The sequence below is a fragment of the Bidens hawaiensis genome, unplaced genomic scaffold (genome assembly GCF_021521415.1).
Source record: "Bidens hawaiensis isolate Kalapana, Puna unplaced genomic scaffold, B.hawaiensis_p1.1 tig00014406_1, whole genome shotgun sequence".
NCBI classification, from domain to species: Eukaryota; Viridiplantae; Streptophyta; class Magnoliopsida; order Asterales; family Asteraceae; genus Bidens; species Bidens hawaiensis.
Genome location: NW_027492248.1, coordinates 170,963 through 192,705, shown reverse-complemented (window position 1 = coordinate 192,705; position 21,743 = coordinate 170,963). Strand labels below are relative to the sequence as shown.

The 21,743-nt window shown below is 41.2% G+C and overlaps 2 protein-coding genes and 1 pseudogene across 2 annotated transcripts; 2 read left to right on the top strand and 1 right to left on the bottom strand.

Moving 5' to 3' along the window:
- Positions 1-3,334: 3,334 nt before the first annotated feature.
- LOC143546618 (uncharacterized) lies at positions 3,335-6,146 on the bottom strand. The gene is made up of 6 exons (XM_077038251.1): positions 5,884-6,146; positions 5,019-5,093; positions 4,760-4,848; positions 4,606-4,690; positions 4,097-4,178; positions 3,335-3,469 (listed from the first exon to the last, which is right to left on the bottom strand). The coding sequence occupies exons 1-6, from the start codon at positions 6,058-6,060 to the stop codon at positions 3,378-3,380; spliced, it is 600 nt and encodes a 199-aa protein (XP_076894366.1). The 5' UTR covers positions 6,061-6,146; the 3' UTR covers positions 3,335-3,377.
- A 481-nt stretch (positions 6,147-6,627) lies between these two features.
- Positions 6,628-9,736, top strand: LOC143546607 (U11/U12 small nuclear ribonucleoprotein 48 kDa protein-like). Its single transcript, XM_077038242.1, has 6 exons — positions 6,628-7,814; positions 8,080-8,194; positions 8,358-8,465; positions 8,535-8,733; positions 8,791-9,021; positions 9,100-9,736. Exons 1-5 carry the CDS (start codon positions 6,628-6,630, stop codon positions 8,976-8,978), a joined length of 1,797 nt encoding a protein of 598 aa, XP_076894357.1. The 3' UTR covers positions 8,979-9,021; positions 9,100-9,736.
- Positions 9,737-11,345: 1,609 nt separating this feature from the next.
- LOC143546653 (putative folate-biopterin transporter 7 pseudogene) lies at positions 11,346-19,878 on the top strand (annotated as a pseudogene).
- Positions 19,879-21,743: the final 1,865 nt, after the last annotated feature.

Below are 21,743 nucleotides of genomic sequence, written 5' to 3'. Positions count from 1 at the left end.
ATTTAATCAAGCCAAAAGCTTGTCGTCCTCGTTGTGATAATATTTCCATCACTTTGACCAGCCAATGACATGGTGCCACCTCACCCCAACCAAATCCATCACTAGTGATAGAATTTAGTGGGGGTGGCGGTGTGATGGTTTAGTGTGATGTTTTTTTTTAAGTTAAAAAAATTACAATTTTTGTTCTTTTGAATATCCCATATTATGGATTGGGTCCTTTATGAAAATGACTTTCACTCTCTGTCCTTTATATGGATTTCCGCCTCGACTTTAGTCCTTTATACTAACGAAAGTTAAGTTTTCTAGTTAAATCACCCCATGTGCACTGCACATGAGGGCGTTTTAGTCTTTTTACCCTTTAAGGGCTATATGTGTAATTAACTTACAAATTGCAATTTATTAAACCTATATGCAGGGGCTATTTGTGTAGATTTTGAAAATATGACCCACTAGATGACCCCCACCTTATCTTCATCTCACCATCCAACACCCCCTCCCCGCCACTTGAGAAATTGTCTGTTCCACCAACACCACCTACGCCCACCACCATTGAATCTCCATCACCACCACTGAAACATCTCTCCATCCTTGAAACCTCCTAAACATGCTTGTATCCACTGCAACCATTGCAGATCTGTTAAACAGATCTAACCAGAAAACCAAAGTGGGAGGATATATATATATATATATATATATATAGGTATTGGATCATTTCAGAAGTTTTTGACAGTGAGAAGTGCGAGAAGTGAAGGTGTAACTCCATTAATCCCTAATTTCACTCCCTTTCTTATGTGTAGGTGCGTTGTGTAGGTGCATATGTATGTGTGTAGGTACGTATGTTTGTATGTGTGTAGGTACATAGGTTTGAATGTGGCTCGGTACATTTATATGTTTGTAGGTAGGTTTGAATGTGTAATTAAGACATAAATACAACCAACCTACATATATGTATGTAACATCATATGAAAAGGAGTGAAATTAAGGATTAATGGAGTTATACCTTCACTTCTCGCACTTCTCGCTGTAATATCACTTCTCGCAAGATCCATCCCCTATATATATATATATGTGTATATATATATATAGAGAGAGAGAGAGAGAGAGAGAAAGAGAGAACGAGCCGCCGCTGACGACAAGACCACCATGATGTGCATTATCCTTTTAGGGGTAGGTCGATTTGCAAATCCTCATCCCCATTTATAACCTGAAAGAATTCCAGAGGGAGACGAAATCAGATCTGGACAATACCCTCACTGTAAGAAAACTTTCGAGAAGTCCAAACCCTCTTCGGATTTTTCCGGCAACACCTGCAACTCGAATTTTTCTGGGGAACCTGCAACTCGCCTTTTTTTGCCACAGATTCATTTTAGATGACAATGGAGGTGGTGGTGGACCGGTGGCATATTTCCAAAACTTAAATCTTGATTGTGGTGGAGGCCAACGAAGAAGGGGGTGGTGGTGTGGTAATGGAGTTGGGTGGATTTTAGGGTTTGTTAGTGAAGGGGATGAAGTACAGATGTGAGGTGTTTGAGTTAGATAAATCTTTTACATATTACACAAATAGTCCTTTAAATTGTTAAAGGACTAAAATGCCCTCATGTACAGGGCACATGAGATGACTTAACTGAGAAACTTAACGTTCGTTAGTGTAAAGGACAAAAACCATGGCAAACATCCAAATAAAGGACAAAGAGTGAAACTATTTTTGATAAATGACCCATTCCATAATCTATGTAATTCAAAAGGACTAAATTTGTAATTTTTCTTTAAGTTATATAAAAAATAAAACAAGGTTAAATAAATATTGCATTTAAATAAAAATATATTACAAAGATAAATAAATTTAAAAAAAACCGACAAAAAAAATAATAAAAAGTTACATTAAACAATCTGCTCCTCGTCCGAATCTGGAAATTCCAAACCTAAAGAACCTACAAGTTTAACTAGATTATATCTCAACCGATGGTGAATATCTTCATCCTGCAAGTCTAATTCCACATTTTCAGGAACTGGAACTTAAGTATGAGGATCCGGTACCCAATTTAGAGAAATTGCACGCCCGTCTTCTTTTATTAGCATATTGTACAATATGATGCACGCATACACTATGCTATAGATCATGGGTTTTATCATTGCACGAACCAGCCAACTAAGAATGCACCATCTACCCTTTAAGACATCGAAAGCTCTCTCGACATCTTTTCTTACTGATCTTGCAACTTCTGGAATGTCTTTTTCTTGACCTCGAAAGGAAATGAAAAGGCTTTCACAAAAACGGACCATGCCGGGTAGATACCATCGGCAAGAAAGTAGCTATTGGTGTCTAGCGGTAACAAGTTGTTCGGAAATTCCATATTTTTTTGTTTTAAGTGGTGATAATAATAGGTTTTTATAGGAGAGAATTGATAGTATTTTGAGTAAGATTTAGTTTTGAGTTGGATTGAAATGATAGGTTATTTATATTGTTTTAAACAATTTTTTTTTTTAATTTCAACGATCACAACCACCCCCCAACCCCACCCACCAACGATAACTTCTCAATCTTTCAAGCGTGATCATCACCACACTTTTTCCCCATCACGGGACCGGCGGCGGTGTTCCACGCTCCACCACGCTTGGTGGAAGCCCCCATCACGCACCACCCTGTCCGTCCTAATGGATTCCAATTTCTTAAACGATCTAAACTAGAGATGTTCAACGAAACCGGTTCCTGGACGGACCCGAACCGGTTCCTACCCGTTTTTTGTAGGAACCGGACCCTATCTGATTCAACCCGATGATCCGTGACCGGTTCTTGCATTTCTGAGTGGGGGCGGGTAGGAACCGGAACCGGTTCTAGCCGTTGGAAATCGTTTTTTTTGGCCGTTTTTTGACCGTTGGGGTCAAAAATAGCCGTTGGATCGAACAGGAACCGGGTTAGGAACCGGTAAGAACCGGTTAGATAGGTTAGGGGTCCGAGGGTGGGAGAACCGGTTCGGTTCCCTAACCGGTTCGAGCCTGGAACCGGTTTAAAAGGGGGTTTTGAATATCCGGTTCCTAGTCCCAAACCGTTTTGAACATGCCTAATCTAAACTAGGTTCTTGAATTTTGGTGGAGACAATCACAACGGCAAAAATACCGAAATAACAACCGAGTAATTAACATAATTTCTTAATAAAAAGTCTTCAGACCACAAACATCAAATTTTAGTTTTATCATAATTTCTTAATAAAATCAAAATTTTTTTTGTCAGAAAAATATTTAAGCCCCACAACATACTAGTAATATATCATATAACTTTTTAATAGAATCATAAAATTTCTAAGCTAGAAAATCCATAAAATTTTTTAAAAGACTATTTGCCACTACATAATCATAACTCCAAAATTCACATATAGTCAAGCTCCAACTTTGGCAACCTTTCTTTGCTCAATTTGACCTGTCAACGGGCATTGCATCTCTGTCCAACTAACCGGAACCATCGTGCCACCTACCACCCCAACAAATGCAGTTAGTAACTAGAGGTGGTAATATTTGACACAACACAAAAATAATTAAGTCCTGGTTATCCATTTAATTGAGTAGGTTTTAACCTTTCATATTCAACCCGATTAACACATTTACAACTTGATTGATACTACCAACCCGTTTGACATAGTTAAATAAATGAATTAAACGGGAAGTTACACCATTTTAACGGTTTCGGGTTAGTTATGGATTGAACAATTCAACCTTCCAACCCGACATGATTGACACTTTAAAAGGACACTTTTATGGTCAAAGAAACAACTGCCCCGTAATATCAACTGATTTATATGCAGGATGAAATTTAAAACAATGTCTATTTTATTGGCTTTTCTTTTACACCGTAATTTAGTTTTTGAAATAGAACAATTTTATAAAATTTTATGAATTTTGAAAATAATTTGTGAATGACTGTTGACCAGTTAGACTCACTCAGGCAGATTCAAACCGTTTTCGCATAGCAATTTCTTAAAATGTACCCATTTGCCCACAACAGAAGCATTATAAAAATACAGTTGGGACAAGAACTAAATAATCATATATAATTCTAAAAAATCAGTTTTTTTCAATTTCAGATGAAACAAGATATTACCTGCCATGCTTTCTGCTGACACAACACCCAGTTCATTTTGTGCAGTTGAAAGATAATATGCGCGTGCATCTCCTAGCGATATCTTATTAACAAAAGTTTTGTTAAAGGTGACAAATTCACAACATTTAAACATAAAATATTAAAATCCCCTTCAGTGCTCGAGTAAATTTACCAAATAAAATAATAACAGAGGTGGATAACGTGTCAAAATGTGATTAAAAACTAATCTGTTAACTGTGATTAAAAATCATACTACTACAACAGTAATAATCAAAATCCATTAATAAAACTATTTAGCCGATTGTACTATATAAAAATAGACTTTGCGGGATTTTCAAAATAGTTTGACCATTGGCCAGTAATTGACCAATTCAAAACGGGTCGAAATTGTCACGTCTAATTACTAATTATAAGTATGCATCTCAGAAGACGCTATAAACAGCAATGGATTAATTGTAGAAATTATACTAGAATAATGTATATAAAGAAACTATTGAAACAAAGGATACGACTGAAGCTTTGACAATGTCACCAGGGCGGAAGGATGAATACATGTCTACTTTGTCAATTTCAGTTGCTCTGACATCTTGCTGCCTGTTTATTAAAAACACACAAAAATTAAAGATCTATTATTAGAAAAAAGAATCTTAATAACCTAATTACCTGATGATACCGGAGAATTTTTCTCGTACAGATTTTGAACCGACACACATAATATCTGCTGGAGCCATTCTAGCCATCACCTTGGTTACCTATTATTTTAAGTGATTTAAGCACATCAATAGTAATATTAGACTAGTAATGATTACTTTATTGTATTAGATAAAAGAATAGTTAGAGCTATTTTATTAATGTATCTAGTGATAATCACAAATATCAAGAAACCAAGTCGGATAGAAGGGATATTTGAAAAGATACGTACTCGGGCTATCACAACACAGCCTGGTTCAGGAACAGGACCATGGGCTTTGTGTCCAATCACTTCCACAGTAGGCCTCTGCATTTAAAAAAAACAAATAAATATGTAAATTATTCTAAAAAGAAGAAAGAAAAACATATTTATGATGATACAAAGAAACACAAAGCAGTATTCAAGTGGAATGAAAAGAAAAGAAAGGCTGGTAGAAAGATCAATGTGCTCGAGGTTAACATAATATACAGCCGGATAATTAATACTAAGTAACAACATGTGACTCTAAATCTTGGCCAACAAGATCTTAAATCTTGAATGTATTAAGATAAGTTTGATTTTAATAGGTTCTATACACTTGAAAAGAATTCTCTAACAATCACGATAATTATGGGCCCGACTGACCAAATAAAATGATTATCAAACAGCATACTACACGTTTTGAATTTATCACCATGTTTAGTAATGATGTGAAACCAAAACGAGTCAACGCACAAACTACCAATAACATTGACTACCTTCATTCTAAAATAGATATATTAGACTCATTCGCCTTGTCTTTCCACCTAAAAAACATGTGTAGTATTTTGTATATTAGTGTCACTCTTATTTGTTTTGACATCTAAAACCGGTCTAATTGCGTATAACTTGTAGTCAACATGGTCATACTGGTGGTTTTCCCTAATATAATAATAAGAAATATGAACCCTAAACTTTTATTACGAATGGAAGATACATGTAACTATATAACTCATCTCCCTAACCCTAGCAAAGTTATCAATATTATGCCCTGGAATATTTAGGTGAAACCTAATACTAGTTCAATTCATAAAAAATGAGCAGCAATGGCATCAATTATAACATTAGCAGCTGGTACCTGGTCTGGAGAATCCGGTGACGGAGGAACGACGGAACGGCGGCCGGTGAGGGAGGCGTAGACGGTGTTCTTGTCGCGAGATAAGTATGCTCCTCTTCCTGCTTTCACTTCAGTGCCTTTACCCAATACTTCTCCTGGTGTCACCATCTGTTCTTCTGCTACGGTGGTTACTGTCATATTCTCTCTAAGATGACGGTTGAGCAGCTGCTGCAGTGGTTGCTTGTTATTCAATGGCGGCCGACGATAAACACACCAAAAGAAAGAAAGAAAGAAAGAAAGAAAGAATTGCGAGTGTTTATTATACGGCGTTCGTTTGTTTATGTTTATGGTGACCAAACCTATTTCAAGTTTTCAACGTTATAGAAATAATAAGTACTATAATAACCAAAAAAAAGACATTTCAGTAACCGTGATCTTCTATACAAGTCGTCCAGGCTTATACGTATTTTTGTTTTTTAAGATTTGTTGAAAATATGATATAAAAAAAAGACCATACCAGAATATTTGAAACAATATGAAAGCGTGACAAGTAGTTCCATGTTGTAGGCATTATGTGGTCACGTTTTTTCAAAATGCCGCCGAAAACGCCGGTTTGGGGCAGTGTTCCTCGGCATTTCGGTTCCAAAACGCTGCAAATATTGGTTGACTACGAAAGATCTAAGAAGTTTAACATAGAAGTTCCTCGGTATTTAAACCATGTACTTGTTTTTCAAACTCTAGCTCCCCCTTGGTGTCTCCACTCCCATGGACTCATCTAGCCTCCCTCCACCACCAGACCCAAACCCTAACCCTACAACCAACCGCCACACCACCACCACCACACTCTCAACCCTAAGACACCTCTCCAAATCCACCATCACTTCCCTCTCAACCACCACCACCGTCTCATGTCCGTACAACTCCAATCACCGCCTCCCTCTTCCTTCATCTCCGGCACCAATCGACCTCTCACTTATTCACTCTCTTCACTACCCTAACACTCTCCAATCTCCAACTACCACTCCCAAACACAATTATCCTTCCAATACAGATCTCTGTATATCTCTAACTGATTATTATCACACGTCTCTACATTCTAATTTCTTCTATCTCGATTGTCCCGCCGTTGTTTCGTTTCCACATGACATCACTAACAATAATAATAATAATAATAATAATAATAATAATAATAATAATAATATGCTTACGTTGCCTGCCGTGTTATCAGCTGAGTGTGCAGATGCTTCAGTTAATGGTAACAATGATGGCGTGGCAGACGTCATTGGTGTTGTTAAACTGCTTCCTTCTGAATATTACAATGTTAGAGTAGAAATTAGTCACTGGAATGATTATGGTTACGATTATCCTGCGGTTTATTCGCACGGTGTTGTTCGTTCGATCTTGTGTTGTTATTTGTATTATAAGGAGGAGAGTTTAATGGAATGGATATTGGTGAATTCTCCGTATTACGGTGTTGTGATTGATGTGTTTATGAGGGATCATATATATTTACTGTTTAGGGTTTGTTTGAAGGCGATTGTTAGGGAAGCTATGGGATTCCTGGCTTTGATAGCTAAAGGAGAGCCGGCGGGTGGTGATTGTCGGTTTGATTGTCCTGTTTTGGTTAGAGTGATGAAATGGTTGGCTTCACAGTTTGGGATATTGTATGGCGAAGTAAATGGGAAGTTGTTTGCGATTAATATGTTGAAGCAGGCTTTACTGAATGTGTCTTCAAAATCGGTGATGTTTTATGATGAATCATCTGGTTTAAATGGTTATGATGGTGAAACTGAATCCGTTAGTGGAAGTAAGGAAATTGGTGGGAGAGTTAGGAATGGGATGATTTTGGTTTCACAGGTGGCAGCGGCTGTTGCTGCATTGCATGAACGTTCTGCGTTTGAAACGCGAATCAATGCGATACGTGCTTCACGGTTTGTTCCAGCTTATCAAAGGTATGTATATATATATATATATATATATATATGTTTTGCTTAAAATACTTGTCACAGTTTACATTATCATTTGCACAGGTGTTGCAATGTAGAAAAAGATTTAGTTTTTAATCAATGCATAAAGATAGTTTGTGTATTCCCCACAATCTAAATAATAGTCATTTGAAAAGAGGTCATACTTGGATGAATTTGGGATTGTATAACATTGAAAACCTCTTAAGAAAATTGTGTGAGTAAAGGGTCTGACCATTTTAACTTATTGCAGAGTGCAAGAGCATGAATATATATCAAAAGTGGCTGATGAAGAGCGTAAAAAACGTCCAAATTATAGACCTATAATCGAACACGATGGTGCACTTTGGCATAGGGGAGGTAACCAGGTAGGTTCAGTGGTGTGTGTGTGTGTGTGTACTAGTCACAATTGGTCTTTAAGTATTCTTATTTAGATGCAATTATGATACCTCAGCCGTTTTCATAAAACAGCGATTGTTTTGCATCATTAGCTTTTTGTTTATTTTTTTTTGAATATTTTTGGTTTTATAGGATTCAAATAAAAATAAGTCACAAGAGGAATTATTAGCTGAAGAAAGAGATTACAAAAGGCGAAGAATGTCATATCGTGGCAAGAAAATAAAAAGAAGCACCACACAAGTAAGCAACTATCTCCTTAATAAATGAACAAATTCTCATTTTGTTAAAACTTATCTTTTCTGATAAAAGGTCATGAGAGATATAATTGATGAATACATGGAAGAAATCAAGCGTGCAAACCTGGCTGGTCAATCTTCTGCAGATGAGTCGAAACCTTCTTCTTTATGTAATTTGCATACATATAAACACAAACATGATAATATTAAACAGAAAACTGGTTTTAAAGAATCAGTTTCTGATATCAGTATGAGATCTTCAAGATATGAAGGTGATGTTAAAGAAAAAGGCGGCAAAAACAGACATAAAGATAACAGATCAAATGAAGGTGATGTTAAAGAAAATAGCGGCAAACACAGACATAAAGATAACAGATCAAGCACACGAACAAAATATAGTTCTTCAAGCCCTAATAATCGCCATAAGAGCAAGCGTAAAGACAGAAGATCACCCTCAATTTTACCAAATGAATTCGAGGACAGATACGATCCCTCTAAATCTCATGACTTTGATTGACCGATTTGTTCTGATTTTATACCACTACATTATATAAGGAGAGGTATGTTCTTGAAGTTTTCATTCAGTTATCCCTTAATAATTACTGGTAATGAGCATGAAATAATTTGAAATTGTGCAGCAGGAAGTTATCCAGGCTTGAGAAGCTTATCAAAATCTGTATCCACCCTTGTATCCTTTTTTGCTATACTTTTATCATCCAAAATATTCTTTTTTATCATGTTAGTTGTCAAATATGATTACAAAATAATATGTTGATGCCCATAATAATCTTTATACTTTCAGTCATTTATGCATTACTAGTACACATTAGATTAAATTACTTGTTTCCACCTATTCTAACTGTACCTATTTTGTACTAATTTTGGTTATATCTGTTTGACCCACTAGTGCTAATATATAATCTTAAGATGACCCGTTTGTGAGCAAATTTCATCTTACTTTTGAGGATAAGTTCAACTTTTTTGGGACTCACTGATGCTTTCGTTTTGGCACTATTAGATACGAGTCTTTTTATCAAATCAATAACTTTAGGGTCAAATACTCGAATGGTAATTCTGTGTGCATAAAAGGTATATTGGTTTTTAAATGCATGATTTGTGTAATAACCCCCTTAAGTTGGTCCATCATTCATTATTTATAGACAGATCACAAAAATTGGGGTCAAATGGAAACCTCTTTATCACCAAGAATTTAATGTATTTTCACATAATTATATTAGATTAACTGAAAATCGGCTGAATTTTGTGTTTTTGGCATTTGCAGGTGAAAATGAAGTTGGTTTGTGCTGCCAGCCTGCCAAATATACATCAGCAAGATGAATGATTTTATGAACTTTAAATGTATTTTTTTTTGTCTTTTTAGTTGATCAAATTCTTTAGTCTTGGTTACTTTTAAGCCATTTTAACTAGGTTAGTTGATCTAAATTTGAAGTGTCTTACCTAATTGTATATATTTGGGATACTTTTTATTAGGGCTTGTTGTGTAGTGGGTTCTGATCGAAACAAGTGATTTCTATATGTGAGTGAAAACGTGTCGGGGCCAAAATCTTTTCTTGCACTTCTTTTGATTTTTTTGAAACGAACAATATCATTGAAAAGAGCTAGCAAGATGCTAGAATCGATGACCCTTGTGTGTCTTTGCTGGCGTTGCAATAACCGACACTGCCACTATTCCCAACTCCATTTTCTTTTATTAACAAACAATTCCCAGAATGTCCATCCTTTATACTGCCATTGCAACCGACACTGCCACTATTCCCAACTCCATTTTCTTTTATTAACAAACAATTCCCAGAATGTCCATCCTTTATACTGCCGGCCCGAACCTTATTTTTTTTATTAAGTCGTCCTGTTTCTATAAAGTTGTTCTCTCTTAAATTGCCCTATATTTTATAAAGTTGTCTCCTCTTTTGCTATCTCAATCCTTTTCTTTATAAAGTCGACATCTCTCTTATCAAGTCACACTATATTTTAAAATTCATTCGTATGCTAAAAAGAGACTAAAAAGAGACAAGTGGCGATCAATCATTGGCTGATAATAAAGTTGTCTGACTAAAAGAAAGAAAGATGTGGGTGACAATATTAATTATAAATATTCCTTGAATCTTGGTTAGTTATGAATATTTTTTTTAACATAAAAAGTAAGAATGAACATTTTGATTATATTCATAAAAAGTTTCTCAAAACTAGAGTTATACAGGGGTGTTTCTATAAATTATATTAAAGTCAAATGATCTGGTAAGTTAGATCGTGGGTAATGAGGCACCTTTCCCCTCCAAAGCGAGGGGAAACACCGCCCCCTCCCCCAGAGTGCTTTGGAGGGGTGAACACTTCCCACAAAGCGCTAGAAGAGGGAAGGAGGGGGGGGGGGGGATGGTAGAGAAAATGATTGGTGGACTTGTTTATTTATTTATATATTTTCCACGGCACACATAACTTATAATGACTTAATTAACTTGTGTAAATTGTTAAAGTTGTCCCCTCTTTTGTTAAACTCAATCCTCTATTTTATAAACTTGTCACCCTTTTTTATAAAATCACCCAATATTTTAAAAGTTATGATGTATGTTAAAAAGGAAGAAGTGGTGATCGTTGGCTGATAATAAAGTAGCCTTAATGAAAATTTGGTGGGGGGACCAGCATTAATCACAACAACCACATTCGTTGAATCTTATCTTGGTTAGTCATGGACATTCTTTGACATAAATAGAAAAAATCTAAATATTAGAAGATGTTTGTAATAAGTTTTGTCTTATAAATGACTTCATTCATTAACTCGTGTGTCTGCCACTGTTGGAACATATCCCCTGTCCAGTATCTTTTAAACTCAACGGTTACCAGTTACCACACCTGAACAACCAGCACAATGACGGCGGTGGAGATGATACCATTATCCAACACCAACACCGACACCAAGCTCAAACCAGACACACAGACAACAACAATAAGTAACAACGGCATCAAGTTGGGAAAACTCAGAGTCAGTAAGAATGGAATGAGAAAGACGCTGCTAGGCTTAGGGTATTGGATACAAGGGTTCCGATGCTTTACATTGATGGCCATTCTCTTCTACGTCAAATACGTACTCCGAGTGGCGCCATCAATGCTCCAAATCCTCATCAATTCTGCTAACATTCCCTTGGTTGCCAAACCCTTTTATGGGGTTTTATCCGATTCGTTATATATCTTCGGACAACACCGCGTTCCCTACATCGCTGGTGGAGGTAAGCAACATTATTATTACGGGAAAAGTTAACGTACAAAAAGTGTTTAATCTTGGACTAAGATATGGGGAACTCCAAATGTATAAATAATTTCACAAACAAATGGGGGCGGCTCAATTTTTCGGCTGAAAACGGCTAAATTTTACACGACGTAGAAAAAATTTAGGCCGAAAACAGCTAAAGTTTACACTACGTATAAAAAATTTCGGTCGAAAACGGCTAAATTTACACCTACATATAAAAATTTCAGATGAAAACAGGTAAATTTACACTACTGCGTAAAAAACAGGGGGGGCCGGGCCACCCCGGGGCCTAAGAAACCTTTGCCGTTCCATACAAATTAAATTAACCTGCTAACTGTGCATACACTATGTTGTATATATATATAATTACATTACTGGATTTGTAGGGGTATGGTACTAAACCCGGCTTAAGACCTTAATTTATTATGTTTGGCTTATTTTATTATATGGACTAATACAATATTATTGGGCTGAGGGGGTTTTGTGGAGGTAACCCTAACTGGGCTAGGCCCATTAGGGTACCATGATGGTGGCCATGAGGCTCCGTATATAAGAAGGTCTCCACCTCCTTATTAAGCAGGGTTGTTGTTCTCAATAAGAGCCACCACCATAACCATTTTTGTGTCTGTAAACAAGAGATCCTCGAGATTTCTTAGCAGTCACCTCCACACCCCCAAAAGCCATTGCAGATCTGAGCGGAGAAGACGATCCGAGATTTGGTTAGATCTCAAGCTACCGGAGAAGAAGATCGAGTCGTGGTTCGTTCATCTCGAAGACCGGGGAACATCGTCATGGATCAGGTCAGATTCATTTCATGTTTCTTCATTGGCGCCATCCGTGGGACCGGCAACGAGCTACCCTTCGATTTTCGTCTCGGTTCTCAGATCTGTTCATCAATTATTCTAGATCTGTGATTTTCTTTCTCCCAACAAAAATCCAGATCTGGAAGTTTACAGAAAGATGCTTCAAGATTTGTTCTATTAAAGCTCAAAAAAATCCATAGATCTAAAAGATGCTTCCAGATCTTTGCAAAAATGAAGCTGAAAAAGATCTAGATCTAGGTTATAGATCTGGATTTTAGGTTTAAAATCACAGATCTAACTCTCTCATCCTCAAAATGGAAGAGACATCATATACTGCGCCATCGCCATCGCGGAAAAATGTGATGGCCGCACGTGCGCCATCGCAGATCAGTACTCCGTCATCACGTGCGCTCCAGCGAACAACACTCCCGACGCCGTGCATGCGCGCCCGCGAATCACCACTCCGCCGCCATGCAAGGGCACTGCGGAGGATCAAGATTCTGCTACCACGCATGCGCGCCACCGGAGATCAAGTCTCCGCTTCCATGCATGCGCGGTGCCAAAGATGAAGACTTCGCCACCATGCATGCACACCGTCGCGGATCAACATTCCGCCATCATTCATTCGCGCCACCTTGAGGCAACAGCGCGCCGCCATGAAACCAACAACGGCGGAATGCTCCGATGCCTTGCATGCGCGACCCCGCGGATCAACGACCCGCCATCATGCATGCGCGCCGCCTTGGATGATGCATTCCGCCGCCATGAACAGGCGCCCTGCGGAACAACTAGCCGCCATGCATGTACGCCCACGGATCACCTTTTTGCTTCCATGCATGCGCCGCCTTGGAGAAAGCCGCATCGGAGGAACACTCCGACGCCATACAAGTGCGCTGCGGACGAACTCTCCCGGCCATGCATGCGCCGCATCGGAGGAACACCCCGACGCCATGCATGTGCACTGCCAAGGATCAAGTCTTTGCTTCCATGCATGCACACTGCCGAGGATCAAGACTTCGCCGCGATGCATGCGCGCCCGCGAGTCACCACTCCGCCGCTATGCATGCACACAGCCGCGGATCAACATTCCACCACCTATGGAAGATCCCGCGCACATGGAACGCAGCACAACTTAGAAAATGTTCCATGTAAAAGTTGTCAAGTTCGTAATCAAGGCTTTTTAAGCCATTATGAATAATGATACGCTCTATTTTTTCTTAACATGCGTTCAATTACCTTTTGCATACATGTTTCACACTTCCCTTTATTAATTTTGAGCAATATGACAACATTGTATTGACATCAAACTAAAAATAAAACGAAGTAAAATATACATATGCGAGCTTCAAGCTCAGACGCGTTAACGAGTTTTAACTCTAAAACATTAGGGCCTTAGCCCAATAATATGAGCCTTAGCTCAAATTACTCAGCATCCATCCTGCGTAGTGCGCAGCTGGACCATAAAAATACCTAAGCACAACTAAGGCAAAGCACATGCGCTCTCAACCCTTCGCCAGCGGGTCACCATTCCGCCGCCATGCACGCGCGCCCGCGGATCCTCGCTCTGCAGCCATGCACGCGCGCCCGCGGAAACCAACATGTGGGTTGGAAGACGACTCCATGCCTTTGGTTTTGTGTAGAAGACTCCGCCGCCATGCATGAGCGCCCGCGGAAACCACCATGTCGGTCGTGCCTTTGGTTTTGCACAGAAGACTTCACCGCCATGCATGCGCACCCGCGAATCCTCACCACACTGTCATGCTTGCGCGCCGTGAATCAACATTCTGCTGCCATGTATGCGCATCCGCGGATCCTTAGTATGCCGCCATGCATGCGCGCCGCGAATCAGCATTCTGCTGCCATGTATGCGCATCCGCGGGTCCTCAATACGCTGCCATGCATGCGCACCCTCGGGTCCTCAATACGCTGCCATGCAAGCGCACCCGCGGGTCCTCAATACGCTGCCATGCATGCGCACCCGCGAATCCTCACTACGCTGCCATGCTTGCGCGCCGTGGATCAACATTCTGCTGCCATGTATGCGCATCCGCGGATCCTTAGTATGCCGCCATGCATGCGCGCCGCGAATCAGCATTCTGCTGCCACGTATGCGCATCCGCGGGTCCTCAATACGCTGCCATGCATGCGCACCCGCGAGTCCTCATTACGCTGCCATGCTTGCGCGCCGTGAATCAACATTCTGCTGCCATGTATGCGCATCCGCGGATCCTTAGTATGCCGCCATGCATGCGCGCCGTGAATCAACATTCTGCTGCCATGTATGCGCATCCGCGGATCCTTAGTATGCCGCCATGCATGCGCGCCGCGAATCAGCATTCTGCTGCCATGTATGCGCATCCGCGGGTCCTCAATACGCTGCCATGCATGCGCACCCGCGAATCCTCACTACGCTGCCATGCTTGCGCGCCGTGGATCAACATTTGGCTGCCATGTATGCGCATCCGCGGATCCTTAGTATGCCGCCATGCATGCGCGCCGCGAATCAGCATTCTGCTGCCATGTATGCGCATCCGCGGGTCCTCAATACGCTGCCATGCATGCGCACCCGCGAATCCTCATTACGCTGTCATGCTTGCGCGCCGTGAATCAACATTCTGCTGCCATGTATGCGCATCCGCGGATCCTTAGTATGCCGCAATGCATGCGCGCCGCAAATCAGCATTCTGCTGCCATGTATGCGCATCCGCGGGTCCTCAATACGCTGCCATGCATGCGCACCCGCGAATCCTCATTACGCTGCCATGCTTGCGCGCCGTGAATCAACATTCTGCTGCCATGTATGCGCATCCGCGGGCCCTCAAATACGCTGCCATGCATGCGCACCCGCGAATCCTCACCACGCTGCCATGCTTGCGCGCCGTGGATCAACATTCTGCTGCCATGTATGCGCATCCGCGGATCCTTAGTATGCCGCCATGCATGCGCGCCGCGAATCAGCATTCTGCTGCCTTGTATGCGCATCCGCGGGTCCTCAATACGCGCCATACTTAAAGGTTGGGAATCCTCATAAACCCATACGGCCATGCGCCAAACTTAAAGGTTGGGAATCCTCATAAACCCATACGGCCACACGCCAAACTTAAAGGTTGGGAATCCTCATAAACCCATAAGGCCACGCGCCAAACTTAAAGGTTGGGAATCCTCATAAACCCATAAGGCCACGCGCCAAACTTAAAGGTTGGGAATCCTCATAAACCCATACGGCCATCGGCCGCGCGGCAAACTTAAAGGTTGCGAATCCTCATAAACCCATACGGCTTCGCGCCGAATACAAGACCGAACGCGGCTCTGCTCCGCTCAACACGCCATCATGATTAAACCTCTTATAACCCGAAGCAAAGTATACATATGCAAAAAGGTACATTTGGGAAGCACCGGGTCCAAAAAACCGTACAAGCACTCCTAATAAGTCCAGAACTCCAACTAACCGCTTGCACGCCCAGGAGCAGCACTGGACTAGGGGGACTAGTGGAGGTAGGATCCTAAATATCCGGTGGGTCCAGTTTCCAATTTTCTTATCATCATCCAAGAATTTCGTTGAAAAATCTATCACCGGAAAAAACAAAAACATGGCGGGCAATTAGAGTCCACGCCGCCTCCTGCTCCGGCAAGCAAGCCGCAAGTTGTGATGATCACCGTGGCACAACTCTCCGCCACCGCTCATGCGCTCGCCGTGGTTCAATACAATGCTAACATTCATGCGCACCACGACAAGTGAATCTCGCCACCGGGTAATGTCATTGCGCCACCACGCGTACACGCCACCGCGGATAACCATCTGGCCGCCATGGTGCATGCCACCATGCATGAGTTCCACCGCTATAAAGCAGCAGCGCGCCATCACGCATGCGCGCTGGCGCCGAGCACCGCACCACCGCGATCCAACACCTCGCCACCGTGCATGCGCATCGCTAAACAACACACCGCCATCATACTTGCGGATCACCACTACGCAATCACGTCACAAAAGAACACTGCGCCACATGCGTGGGCGCCGTCGCGGAACAACACCGCGTCATTATGGATGGGCGCCTCCAAAAATTTGGTTTCTTGCATCCGCATCACTGTTCAAGCGGGAAGACATGAAGGCCGCCATCACGAAGACCACCATGTTTGTTATTTGTATTCCGTTCACGGCGTGTCAACCGCTTTCTCATGCGCGTAGGCGGACAAAAACAGGCACATCGGATTAACACCCCCCACCGCGGATCACATACACACTAGCATACCAACAGCGCCACTGTAACGCAACAGCGCCACTATAGCAGGGTGAAACACAAGCCCCCCACGTATCAACACCGCGGATCAACATTCTGCCACCGCAGTCGCAGATCAACCTTTCCGCCACTCTACATGCGCACCGCCATGATGCTTGCGCGCAGTCGCGTATCACATTCCACCACCTATGAAAGATTCCAACGCCATGCATGCGCACGCAACCCTTCGCCGTGCATGCGCGCTCAACTCGACGCCATGTATGCGCGCTCAACTCGACGCCATGCATGCGCGCTCAACTCTTCGCCATGCATGCGCACTCAACTCTCCGCCATGCATGCGCGCTCAACTTTCAGCCGCTATGCATGCGCGCCCGTGGATCACCACTCCGCCGCCATGCATACGCGACCTTGGATCACCACTCCGCCTCCATGCATGCGCGCACCTCAGATCAACACTCCGTTAGACGAACACCGATCACCGCGGATCATTATGAACGCCGCGGGTCACCTATGAACATTCGCAGGTCACTAATGCAAGTCAGTGGATCAAAACAACGTAAGTCGCCTCTGCAACCTCATGAAAGCTCCAGCATCTGCGGCCACGCGCCAAACATAAAGGTCGGGAGCCTAATAATATCCCAAACGGCTACGCGCCACACTTAAAGGTTGGGAATCCTTATAAACCCATATGGCCACGCGCCAAACATAAAGGTCGGGAGCCTAATAATATCCCACATGGCCACGCGCCAAACATAAAGGTCGGAAGCCTAATAATATCCCAAACGGCCACGCGCCAACGTAGGTTGGGCACACCTCATAATTGGCCCGAGGCTGGGAACCTTGTAATACATCCACTTTTAGTTGATATGTTTTTGCAGATTCGGCTACGAGTCGCACAAGCACCTATGACATTATTATTATTATCTGGCCGTTTGTGCCTCCATTATTATTTTGAAGACAAGCCGGGATAGTCATCCTGCGTAGAAGAGGCCCTTGTAGGCCAGTCATTATCATCATATTATAGCTCATAAGCCGAAACTCGCGCATGCTCCATTATTTTATAGCTCGTAAGTTGCCTCGCGCGCAAGCTTCATTATTTTTATAGCTCGTAAGCTGCCTCGCGCGCAAGTTGCATTACATTATTATCGAGATACGCACTCTATCTTTTATCAGGCCCCGCGCCACTATTGTTATGATGCGTGCTATATCTTATTCATGCCAGTGCACCATTATTATCATAAGGGTCACAACATGTCACCATCATGGAGAAAACTTCTCAAAACTCAAAGACAATAAAGACAAGGCCGAAGAAAGGGGAAAAAACCGCCTCATATCCTAACACACCTTATGAAGTCCAGAGCTCCACCTAAACGCTTGCACGCCTAGGAGCAACACTGGACTTGGGGGGCTTGTAGGGGTATGGTACTAAACCCGGCTTACGACCTTAATTTATTATGTTTGGCTTATTTTATTATATGGACTAATACAATATTATTGGGCTGAGGGGGTTTTGTGGAGGTAACCCTAACTGGGCTAGGCCCATTAGGGTACCATGATGGTGGCCATGAGGATCCCTATATAAGGAGGTCTCCACCTCCTTATTAAGCAGGGTTGTTGTTCTCAATAAGAGCCACCACCATAACCATTTTTGTGTCTGTAAACAAGAGATCCTCGGGATTTCTTAGCAGTCACCTCCACACCCCCAAAAGCCATTGCAGATCTGAGCGGAGAAGACGATCCGAGATTTGGTTAGATCTCAAGCTACCGGAGAAGAAGATCGAGTCGTGGTTCGTTCATCTCGAAGACCGGGGAACATCGTCATGGATCAGGTCAGATTCATTTCATGTTTCTTCAGGATTCTCATAGTTAGCACGCTAATTTAATTTGTATTTGATTCACACATTATTATTATTATTATTATTATTATTATTATTATGTTTTGATGAATGGTATTGTGATTATTTTGTTTTGCAGCCTTACTACAAGTAATATCATGTTTTGCAATTGCATCTTCACCACCTTCAACCCTTACATTCTTAACCATCACCATTTATTATTTTCTTGGAAACCTTGGTGCTGGCATTGTTGAGGTTACAAATGATGCTTTAGTTGCAGAATGTACAAAACAAGGTGCTCATCTTCAGTCATTTGCGTGGGTCGCTGCTGCAGCCGGTGGGATATCTGGAAACCTTGTTGGTGGTTTTTGTGTCAGTCGGTTTTCACCATAAGCAATGTTCTTGTTCTATGCAATTCTGTTGAGTTTTCAATTCGTTATCATGGTTTCAACAAGCGAAAAGCTACTCGACTTACCAAAGAACCAATCTCAACATGGTATCCGAAGCCAGTGTTCAGAGCTCTTTTTGGTATTAAGAAAGCCCGAGATCCATCGACCGATTATCTGGTTTGCAGCATCTTTTGCTGTCATTCCCTCGTTAACGGGCCCCATGTTTTACTACCAAACAAAACATCTAAACATTGAATCCTCGGTTATCGGTGCTTCCAAGATGTTTGGTCAGATAACAATGTTGTTATGGGGTGTTGTATACAACCGGTACTTGAAATCTATCCCACCGCGAACGCTCATTTCATCGATTCAAGGAACAATGGCGTTTTTGATGATTTCCGATGCATTGTTTGTGAGCGGGTTTTATCGGGCTTTGGGTGTACCTGATTCGTTATACGTTGTGGTTGTTTCCGGGATTCTTGAGGTTTTATATTTTTACAAGATTTTACCTTTTCAAGTTTTGATGGCAAAATTGTACCCGAGCGGTTGTGAAGGGTCTTTGGTGGCGTTTGTGGAGTCTACGTTCGCGTTGGCGTTTATTGTAAGCGGGTATTTTGGGGCTACACTCGCGTCTTGGGTTGAGATCACGGATACCAATGTGTCGGGTTTAAGAAAGGTGCTTGTGATACAGGCAGTGTGCACGGTTGTGCCTCTTTTATGGGCTTCTTATATACCCATATAATAATCTTTATTTTTAGAATCATTTCTACATGTGGGTTAAAACGAGTCAGGGTCAAAATCTTCTTTTGCACTTTTGATTTTTTTCTTGAAACGACGAATGTCATTGAAAAGGAGCTAGCAAGATGCTAGAATCGAGAAACTTATAATTTAAAAAAGTCGAAGTAGATCATCTACATCTATTGGTGGCTTGACCAATTCTTTAAAGAATTAAAGAGAATGTGGTTTCCAAAAACTCGCCATTCCAATCCAATTCGCTAACTTCATATAATGTTGTTAATGTTTATGTGATTTGACTAAGATAACTTGTTATTCAAAAACAAAAGAAAAGGTTATAAAAGAAACTGAAAAGGTATTGAGGTACCGTCAACTGTCCAAACGGTACCTCATATACCTCCTTGAGTTCTTTTCCTCTCCTCTCATATCATGAAACCAACAAGAATTTTTACTAGCCATAATTACTTTCTCTTCCACGTATAAGACGGACTTGTATAGTGAAGAAATACGTGTTCAAACATGAATTTGGACAGGTATTTCCATAGGAGATGGGTATGAGGGTCGATAAATTAAATCAATAACTTGGAGAATAAAACTAACAATGTTGGTACTCTCATTATATTAATGGGGACTTCATGTAAACGTGAAAATGATAAGTATGGTAAGTGATGGTTAGAGCATCCACAACAACAAACTTATACAAACCGTCACATCAGCGCCACATCATATTTTAAATTTTTTCTTAAAAACCCCACTTTTTTCCACAACAACAAATCTCTACAAACGCCACATCACCACCTACCTCTACAATTAATTTAATCAAATAACTTTTATAACAATTTTATTTTTTTATTTTCTATATAATTAAATACTTCTTAATATAAATTTCTTTTATTGAAATCTATAATTAAAATGAAAAAACTGCATGGATCAAGCTTATGGCATCAAATAGTGGGCTATCAAAAAGTCCAGCCCAAAACTCAAAATTTTTAATTGTCTCATAAAACCCTAGAAACCTAAAATTGTTGCAGCCATTTTTCTTCAAGCCGCCATTCTAATATTGAATACAAGTGCTATACAATTACAAAGAATACAAGGTAATTTCATGATGTTGCAGTAACATTTTTATTAACACACAAAAACACAACTCTTTGGATGGAAGGAACATAGCTATGGCCCACCAATCAAGTTTGTCTTTCGTCTGCCTTCACAAACTTTGCAAACAAACTTCATCACCACAATGGTTGTTGTCATTGAGCCCATATTTGTTGTAACATCCTAAAATTTATAATGTTGAATAAAGAAAGTTATGTTTAGTGATTTCGCGTAATTGATTAATGTCGGGGAAGGAGCGGGTCTTGGACTTGGATTAATTGAGATGGGTTAAATGAGAATGGGATTTCAGGGATATAAATACCCCCAAAATCCCAAAATATCTTCATTTTCCCCCACCCTCCTAAACACACACATACACACACACCAAGCACACCCAAAACCGCCGCCGGCCGGGCCGAGAAAGAAGGAAGGATCGAGCGAGGTCCGAGTAAGAGAGAAAGATTAGTGGTGATACCAAGATAAACGAGATCCAAACAAGCTCAAAAGGTATGATTCTTGATATTGGAAGTTTAAAGATCCGAGCTTTTAGTGTATAAACGACCGAAAATGGTCGGGAAGTATAGTGGGTGGTATTGAACCTTAACAAGGGTGTTAAAATCGCCCGAAATGTTGATCAGAAACCGAAACAGCGGACATCTGGGCAACTTCGCCTTCATCTGGGCAACTTCGCCTTCAAGCGATGAACTTCGCTTGCAAGCTAAGTTCGCCTGATGAACTTCGCCTGCAAGCTAAGTTCGCCTGATGATAAGTTCGCCTGAGGTTTAACTTCGCCTAAAGCCAAGTTCGCCTGAGGTTTAACTTCGCCTAAAGCTAAGTTCGCCTGAGGTTTAACTTCGCCTAAAGCTATGTTCGCCTGAGGTTCAACTTCGCCTAAAGCTAAGTTCGCCTGAGGTTTAACTTC

Coding starts and splice junctions, on each gene's coding strand:
- LOC143546607 (XM_077038242.1), top strand. CDS start 6,628: ATGGACTCATCTAGCCTCCCTCCACCACCAGACCCAAACCCTAACCCT. Junction 8,466..8,534: donor TAAAAAGAAGCACCACACAA/GTAAGCAACTAT, acceptor TTCTGATAAAAG/GTCATGAGAGATATAATTGA. Junction 8,734..8,790: donor GAGATCTTCAAGATATGAAG/GTGATGTTAAAG, acceptor GATCAAATGAAG/GTGATGTTAAAGAAAATAGC.
- LOC143546618 (XM_077038251.1), bottom strand. CDS start 6,060: ATGACAGTAACCACCGTAGCAGAAGAACAGATGGTGACACCAGGAGAA. Junction 4,849..5,018: donor GCTGTGTTGTGATAGCCCGA/GTACGTATCTTT, acceptor TTAAAATAATAG/GTAACCAAGGTGATGGCTAG. Junction 4,691..4,759: donor AAATTCTCCGGTATCATCAG/GTAATTAGGTTA, acceptor TTTAATAAACAG/GCAGCAAGATGTCAGAGCAA.